Source organism: Lucilia cuprina, chromosome 4, assembly GCF_022045245.1.
Source record: "Lucilia cuprina isolate Lc7/37 chromosome 4, ASM2204524v1, whole genome shotgun sequence".
NCBI classification, from domain to species: domain Eukaryota; kingdom Metazoa; phylum Arthropoda; class Insecta; order Diptera; family Calliphoridae; genus Lucilia; species Lucilia cuprina.
In genome coordinates, this window is record NC_060952.1 from 11,448,309 (window position 1) to 11,457,590 (window position 9,282).

The following is a 9,282-nucleotide window of genomic DNA, read 5'->3' on the forward strand; positions in this document are numbered from 1 at the left end:
TAATTAATATATTTTATACCTATTTTATTTTGATTTTGTATTTATTTATATAAAAAAAATATTTACTTTTATTTTAATCATTACTTTAAATATATTTTTATTTAGATTTTAAATTTTATCTTTACTTAATATTAATACTTTAATTTTTCTATTCAATATTCGATTCACAATCAGTTGGTTCAAATTTCAATAATATTAATACATATTATTTATAATATATATTTTATTTAAATACATTTTTCTTGTATTAAAGCTCATTTTTCAAATATATTTATAGCTAATGTTTCCAATCACATTTCTTAAATTAATTAAAAATGTTATAGGCATTTCTATTTGTTGTAAAAAAAGTTACTGACAAAAGCATTTAGAATAAAAAATGTTTCGGGGATTTTAACTATGACTTTTTTCTAAAACTACCCAATGTTAATTGTTGGGCATTTAAATAACATTTATCACATTAATATAACGTTTTATATACAAAGTTTTATATTTACAGACAATTTCCTTTAAGCTTTTTAATTTTGTTAAATATTTGTTAAAGTTTTCATTTATAAATAATTTTTCATTATAAATTTAAGTAAATCTTTATATTTTACAAGATTTTCATTAAATTATTTTATATACTGAACGTTTTTGTTAAATTTTCAGAAATGTTTCGTTTTATATTTTTCTGTACAAAAAATTTCATTTAATTTTCTTTTTTAATTTTTCAGTTTAAGTTTTTTATATACACTTGCAAACGAATTTTAAACTCTATCTATTCCGTTAACATTATATCTATGTATGAAATTTGCACCAAATTTAGTATTATTAAATAGTAGGACATACACAAACTTTCAGCTCTATCGGTCAAGAACCGATGAAGTCAAAGTTGAACATTTTGTTCATACAATGTCTTTATTGGCCCTAGAAAAATTTGTCCAATAAAGCTATATATATTTCTTCACTGAAAATTTGTAGTCCAAATCTAAACTTCACACGAAATTTTCAAGTGTCCCCAGGTACAACCGTTTTAAAAATCTCATGTAAGAATATCTATGTATCGATGAGTTTTTGAATACTAAATACAAGGAAAAGAAAAAACTCCCTTCCAAAGATTAAAAATTTTGACCTTAGTAAAATTTTGACCCTACACTAGTGAGTCGGTAAAAATGATGATTATTTTTATACCCTACACCACTTTAGTGGGATGTAAACTTTGTAATCCAAATTTGATACATGATCTTCTTTTGTCCCAGGAAGCCTATTAAAAATGCTTAACATCGGTCCATTATTTCACCTAGCCCCCAAACAATTGAATCCGCCAAGTATGACTTTTAAACCTTTTAATCAAACTACATGTCGCAATTTGGAAAAAAATTAAATGAAATTTGGTACATGATCTTCTATTGCACCGGAGACCAAGCCTGTAAAAAATGGCTAACTGCATTCCGTTCTTTCACCTAGGCTACATACAACTGAACCCGCCGCATTAGGCTTTTAAGTTTATAATTATGTTTAATATACTCCTATCTCGACAAAAAGCTTTAGAACCAAGTTCTAAACTATCCTTAATGACCCTTATGAATTTTATAATTATACGACCTCATTTGACCTTAGCTCCTTTAAAAGCCTCTTTTAAAATTTGACTTAAATTTCCACAATTGTATTTAACAATGAATGGATTAAGTATATCTGAGGCAAGTTACTATTCAAATTAAATGTTTGATTATGAAAACTAAATCACATTTTATTTTTGTAACAGGTGTAGGATATGGGGCAAAGGGGGTATTCTTTCCTTTTTGATATATTTTGATAGAGGAATTAGAGTCTAAAGTTATTTACGTAGAACATCATGGTGTTATTAGTGTTTAAAAATTAACTTTACATTCAAGTCATTTTCTGCAGGGGCAAGGTCAAGCTTCGTCCTTAGGAAAAGTATGTGCCAAATTTGCAAATATTTTAAAAATGCATTCGCATAAGCTTTGCCTGGACTTTTAGGTAGACGGAAATAGCTAAATCGAATAAAAAAATAATTCCCGGCGATTAGTATACTTTAAGATGGGTATAGGAACAATATTTTTGGGTGTTACAAACATCAGCACAAACGCATAATAATAATTCAGACATCTTTTGATCCTGACAGAAAAAAAAATAAAAATGACACAAAATATTTTACAACTCTTTGTCATTTGACACCAAATTTTACTAAGGTAAATAATGAATGAAATGGTAAACACGTATGCGATCGGGTCTTCAATATAAATAGATTCCCAAGCCCGTTCTGTAACCCAGTATACAGCCTTCATTGTAGCAATGTATTTGTACACCCAACCACGAAATTCTATGTGTATCAGTATTTCAAAGTTCCCTATATATGTATATATTTCGAATAAGGTATGCTATCAGGCACATCCGTTCCTTTATGTGCAAAGTCTTCCAATGTGTGATTAAGGTAAGAGCCGTCCTACTGTAAGTGCCGCTTCCAGAGCATGTACGGCATGGGCCAAGTTCTAAATCTCTTTTCGGTTAGGGTTTTTAGGAGGCTATAAATCGACGTTGCCCAGAGTAAAGGAAGTGGTGTACCACAAAGTAACCCTTTTCTGATAGTTTCAAGGAATGAACTAAATTTAAATTTTCGGAGAAAATATCAGTACAATTGCTTTTTTTTATACAAACGGGACTTCCCTAATGTTGTATACACACATGTGTGTATATTTGTTTATAAAGCTTATTTACTACAAAAGTGGCATAATCCAAAAAAAAGTAGTTGTGAAAATTATTAACAAATTTGAAATTTGAAACTCGAATTTGGGATTATGCCAGTCTTACAGTAAATGAGTGACATGTTTTATTTCAAAAATTAAAATTATATATTCGTATAAAATAACAGTTTATTTTAAATAAATAATACCGCCTATTAACACATATTTTTACTAATTAGACAATAATTAATCTTCTCCATGCCAACCATGTCCATATTCAATTTACCGTTTGGTTTTGCTGTTTACATAAATTTCTCCGCATTATTATTGAATTTATGATGTTTATGAACCTGGCACTACCGCAACACCGTTGTTTCCGCACATGAAGATTGACTCTGTAAAAACATAACGATAATTTAAACAAATGATAATTTTAATAAAGATTGAAAATTATATAAAATTATTATATTAGTATAAGTTAAGGAGATTTTTTAAAATAACCCAGTAGAAACTTTGGAAAGAAATTGGCTCAAAAGAAAATTTGAGATTTTTGATTATAGATAGATCTTAGAAATAATTTTGGAAATACTCACCGCGTGCATAGAATTCGTGCGTATCTTTCGTCTTGTGCTGATGTATGTGGTGCATGTGTTCACACGTTGCAGGTGGAATGCATCGTCCGTTCCTTTTTGTGAATATAAATTATAAGTTTAAATAATTAATATTATTATTTTAAATTTCAAATTAAAACCTAAACTACACAAACGAGTTTTCAAATTGGCGTATGTTTTTTTTTCAATTTTAAGCAATAAAAAAATTGGACAAAGACAATCAAAATCCCGATATATTAGAGATATTTGATATTTAACATTAAATCAAAATGGCCTCATTTAACTTTAAATGCAATTGAAAGATAAAAAAGTAAATTTTTAAATAAAAAAAACTTTCATCGATTTCATTTTTGTTGAACAATCGCTTACAAATAGGGACTTAGGTAAGTACTTACTATGATCGTCTACAAATAAGGATTTAAGTAAATAGTTTTGTTGACTATTCTCCTAGTAGTTTTCACAAACAAAATTCTATTTTCTTTTGTCTTAAAAATATTATTTCGTAAGTCATTACTAGACACCTTTTAAGTAATACAGACGTCATGTTGGCAAGTAAGAACAAGTCATCAATATTTTTTTTTTTGCTGGGAAGATTAATATTGAATGTATCTTTATTATTCAATTGCATTTATAAGTCGTTGTGGGCCATTTTTGTTACATTACTTTTGTATGTGTTTTATAATTTTTAAATATTTGTGCTTTCAGAAAATAATATGAACCATTTTAAATCAAAAACTTAAATTTCACAAAAACCAATTCAAATTCAACTACATACTAATAAGTGCCATCCAAATTATCTTGGCTGTCTGTAGAATTTAAAATTGTTAGTGTTAAAAAATAAAAAAAAAATATATGGTAGAATTTATTGAAAGGAATAATGTTGCTATATAATAAAGTGTGAGCAAAAATTTTTTAACTAGATGTGGGATTACCAGATTCGATATAGATCGAAAAACATAAAATCAAGTATTTTTCTGCTGTAATTATCATTATTTGTAATGATGTAATGTTTATACCCTACACCAATTTATTAGATAATGTATCTTGGGTTTTATGCTGATGTTGTTACAAATAATATTATTAGTCCTACACACACCTTAAAGTATATCAACTTATAATAATTTTCATAGTCGATTTTGCTATTTCCATCTGTCCATGTAAATCTTGTTATCAAACTACAAGTCTCGGTTTTATTGTCTCAGAAACAAAGCCCATTGAAAATAACAAACATAGGTCCATTATTTCACCCAGCCTTCATACATCTAAACCTAAATAGAGTTTGTAAACTTTGTAATAAAACTTCAGGATAAAAACCTGCAATATCCTTCGAAAATACTTTTTCCAATTTTTCATCAAAAATTACCATAAAGTGTGGTAAAGTCATTTCCATAAAAAGTTCAGCGGTTTAGTTTTGTGCGTAAAAGGGTTAACGCACTAGTCCTCATACACTCCATCAAAAAACAAGTTAAATGTACACACTTCACTTTAAAAAGCGAATGTCGCATCCAAATTAAAGACAAATATTTACATTTTATGTAAACGTAGAATCATTCATCAAATTTTATAGGTATCGGTCCATATTTTCCATCAGTCCTGATATAATACCTTTTTTTAGAAAATTAAGTTTTCATCAATAAATTACTTAAATGACTTATTATGAATAATCAATCAAAATTCTATTCTCTTAAATGGTGTAGGGTATTATATGGTCGGCCATGTCCGACTATAATTTCTTGCTTGTTTTATGATTTAATTTGGAATTTTTCACATGCAATTTTGTTAAGTGTAAAAACAATACCATTTATAAGTGCATATCTTTGGGCTTTTATAAAAAATACAAATACTTGTTGGCACAACTAAATACTATTGGTATGGGATCATCATGCAAAACACAAGAAAACACTAGAATGATTAAATTTTAAGGAAGAAGAAGACAAAAACAATTAATTAAACAAATTAATACTTTAAATAAACAAAATAGTTCAGAAGTTAGAAAAACTAAAAAAAAATTATCTAAATAAAACACAAATGTTTTTTTTTTTTGATAATATCGAACAAGTAATTCAGTTTAAACAAACAATGCCAAAGAAAACATGGAGGCACCTAATTCGTATTTTAGGTTTCCTTATAAGACCTCCACCATTATGACGATTGAATTTGAAGGTCATCTCACCAGTAGCTTCATAACTACGATCACCACGTGTGCGTAAATAACGACGCAAACAGCAACAGCGACGTAAACCTGGTACACGATAAATAATCTGCAGGAAACCACCGCGGAAGCGAGCATTCATATAACAGTAAATGATGGGATTATAACAGCTGTGCGACATGGCCAACCAATGGAATGCAAACCAGAAGTATGGCAATGGTCCCCAGGCCAACAAGACATCATCATTCAGTAACAACTGGACGTTTATAAAGAAAATAAATAAATAAATAAATAAACATATACAAAAAAATGTTTGTGTGTAAGTAAGTTCATTTCAATCAAATTTCAATGGAAATTAAATAATCGTAATCAAGAGATATAAAAATGAAAAATATTATAAAAATAAATGGCAATTTGTAATTAATGAAAATATAATCACACATAACCACTTATTGTTGTGGATGTGTGGTGTATGTATGTATAATAGTACAAAGACAATAAACAGACATGTGTTCATTACTTACAATCAATATGTTAAAAGGCAGCCAACACATGGTAAAAACAATCACTACTGTCACCATCATTTTAATCATCTGAAATTATACGAAAAATAAAACACAAAAATTGACTTTTAATTTCATTTTCAAATTATTACCAAGAATTAACAATTGTATAATTAATTACTAACAGAGAAAAATAATAATAATAAAAATTATTTATTTATATATGTATGTATAATGAAAGTGACATGTGTCAATAATTTTGTATTTATTTTTGTAAAACATAAATTTTATGATTAAGTGTAATTTGTTGATGTCGTCTAAATGGCATTAACGGAAACTAGTAATACCAATATTAGCAACATTGTAGTTTTTAATAATAACGACAAGTCAATAGTAAAAAGAGATTTATGGTTATAAGCATGGTTTAGATCCTACTCCGTATTAAAAGACTTCCTTTCAAAGCATATTTCATGATGGTTTATTTCACATCCTATTCAATTATTTTTTTTAATTATACAATATTTTATTTTAATAAGAACAAATTTATTATAAAAAATTGTAAACAATTTGCTAAATTTAATCTGAAAAATTTTTATAATCAAATTACTTTTGAAAATAAAATGTTTCTAATATATAAATTTTAACGATATTTATTGTTGGAAAATATGTAGTAAAGTGCATGTAGAACATTTAACGTAAAAGTAACCCAGCGATCAAACATTTGAGACATATGATAATGAAAGAATAAAATACATAAATTTGTCTTAGTTAGTTTGTTAGTTATTCTTTTCGACTAAACCTTATGTCAGTTATGGTTTTGTAAGTGTCCAATATGGTCTTATGTTTAACTTTATCATCTGATTGCCTTCTGACTCGATACATTTGTTAGCCCTGTGGGCGTAATATTTATTAAACAGTGCAAGAGTCAGTCAGTTAGTTAGCTAGCTAGTTAGTTAGTCTTTCGACTAAATGTCAGTTAACGCTTTCTAACAATCCAATACGATCTTACGTTTAACTTTATCACCTGATATCACCTTAATTGCCTTCTGTCTCGGTATATGAGTTAAGCCCTGTGGGCGCAATATTTATTACACAGTGCAACAGTCATTTTCACAAAATTTATGTGTACAGGAAACTGTGGACCATTAGTATTAACTATATGTACTCAGTTTTTTTATAATAACCTCTTATTCTTCTGTAAAAGGACTTTATAGATTAAAGGACATACGATTTAAAAGATGAAATTCCAAATTTATATAAAAAGGCTAGTATTAATATTAATATAAAAAGGAGCTAAAAACCTTTGCTTCAAAATAAAATGATTAATTTCAATTCATTAAGGTTAAAAAAGAAATGGAAATCTTAAAAAAAAAATGTTTCACAAAAAAGTATTTAAAAATTTTTGTGTCGAAAGTGAGACTTTTTAAAGTAAATTTCTTTAAATTTTGAAGTCCTTTTATAAGGACATAAGAGCTGATTTAAAAAATCGTAGTACGTAGAATAGCTATAACACAAGTTTGCTCAGAAAGGAAAATTGTGTTATGATTAGTTGAACGGTGGTTAATTTCTATCCTGATTTTTTAATATAGAACCCCAAGAAACAAAGTTTCCCAATTTAGACGCAACTTTACATTTTACATACACATCTCAGTCCAAATTCTTTTTCATAACTTGTTTATGTAATTTTAAAAAAGAAATACTTCAAGGCCATTTGAGCTATATTTATAGCAAATTACGTTTTTTATGAATAATTCCAATTTATATATAATTTTGGTTATTTATAAATAATACTTTTGATTACTTTTTTTAAATAATAATATTTGTTGACTTGGCAACTAAAGTATTTTTTGCATGTCAACATCGATAATATATAACATTGTCGTTACAACTTTTAACACTTAACCCCCAATATCACAATGTCTGGTTATTTTCTATCTTAAGGTTAAATTTACAGTTCTCATACAAAAGGTATTTTAATCGATAGAATAACTTTCGGTTAAACGATAACCTTAAGTGGAGTTAACGAGACTTAAGAGTAAGAAAAACTTTGTATATTAATCACATATTTAAATATTGAAAAACTTTAAATTTTTTTATTATTCCCGAATACTTTATCGGTTATATTTGGAAAACATTCGGACACCAAACCTATTGTATAAGGTAAATATTTTAGGCCTTATTCATAAACTAAATTTTAATTTGTTATTGATTTATAAATCAAATTTCGTTCGAAAATATTGTTTCATAAACCTTTTAAAATGTCTATAAAAAACATTTTCATACGAAATTTGATTTATAAATTGTTTTTAAAATAAAAATTTGTTTATGAATAAGGGGTAAATATTTTCTTTTTTTTAGGGGTTAAGATTAAGTTTTAATATAATAAATTTTTTATAGGAATATGTATAGAACAAAATATTATTTTTCCTTTTGTTTATTGCCATAAAGATGTAACAAATTATTATTAAAACATATGACTAATGATATTAATGTTAAAATAAAGAAAATATTACAAAAACGTATGGATTTTCCTTAGAATTAAACAATTTCTTTTAAACCCATATAGTATGTGCAATAAATTGCCAAAAACATATTTTTGTTTAAAAGTTTTCTTTATCAATTCATAATAACATAATAACAAAATTTGACATTTAAACATTAAGATACTTTATTTTGTTAAATTTATTTTAAAATTATGTAGTTCCTTGGCAAAGTAGCCAATGAATCCCTTTACTAAAACATTTTTTTGTCAAAAACAATTTTACCGTGAACTTCGTAAAAATGCTATAATTATTTTTTTACATAATTCTTGTAGCTGGACCACCCACAGACATACAATTGTGTTGGTAACGAAGGATTAATTCAACAAAGATTAAGTTTAATATAAAAACAATGTACTAAAAGGAAAATACTAATCGTATTATATCTCAACAATTGCTCTAGTTTTATGTCATACATTTTGTAAAAAAATTTCAACTAAGTTTTAAAACTATTGAATCAATAGTATTAAAAGAAAAGGTGATAAAACTTTGATGTGGTTTTCAGTGAAACAGCAACTAAAACTATAAGTTAGTCAGACAATTTGTTAGTCGGAGATTTATTCAACAAGTAGAAAAGTATTTGTATTTACTAATATGAGTGGTATTTAGTAGTTACCATATTGGCTTTTGTGTTTTAAAATTCAATAGAAAACTTTTTAACATCAAATCATGTATGTTAAAAAATACAATAAGTAGTAAGGTGGTGCATCTTTCAAGAATTTGCATAATACATAAATTGAAAATTGATCAAAATATTATTATTAAATGCTACTATTTTCTCGCAAATTGGAT

The 9,282-nt window shown here is 26.7% G+C and overlaps 1 protein-coding gene across 1 annotated transcript in view; it reads right to left on the reverse strand.

Moving 5' to 3' along the window:
- Nucleotides 1-658: 658 nt before the first annotated feature.
- Nucleotides 659-9,282, reverse strand: part of LOC111690172 (RYamide receptor) — an 87,872-nt gene continuing 79,248 nt past the window's right edge. The window contains 4 exon segments of the mRNA XM_046948133.1: nucleotides 659-3,079; nucleotides 3,278-3,369; nucleotides 5,399-5,703; nucleotides 5,972-6,040. Of these exon segments, the coding sequence (XP_046804089.1) occupies nucleotides 3,027-3,079; nucleotides 3,278-3,369; nucleotides 5,399-5,703; nucleotides 5,972-6,040 (519 nt within the window). The 3' untranslated portion in view covers nucleotides 659-3,026.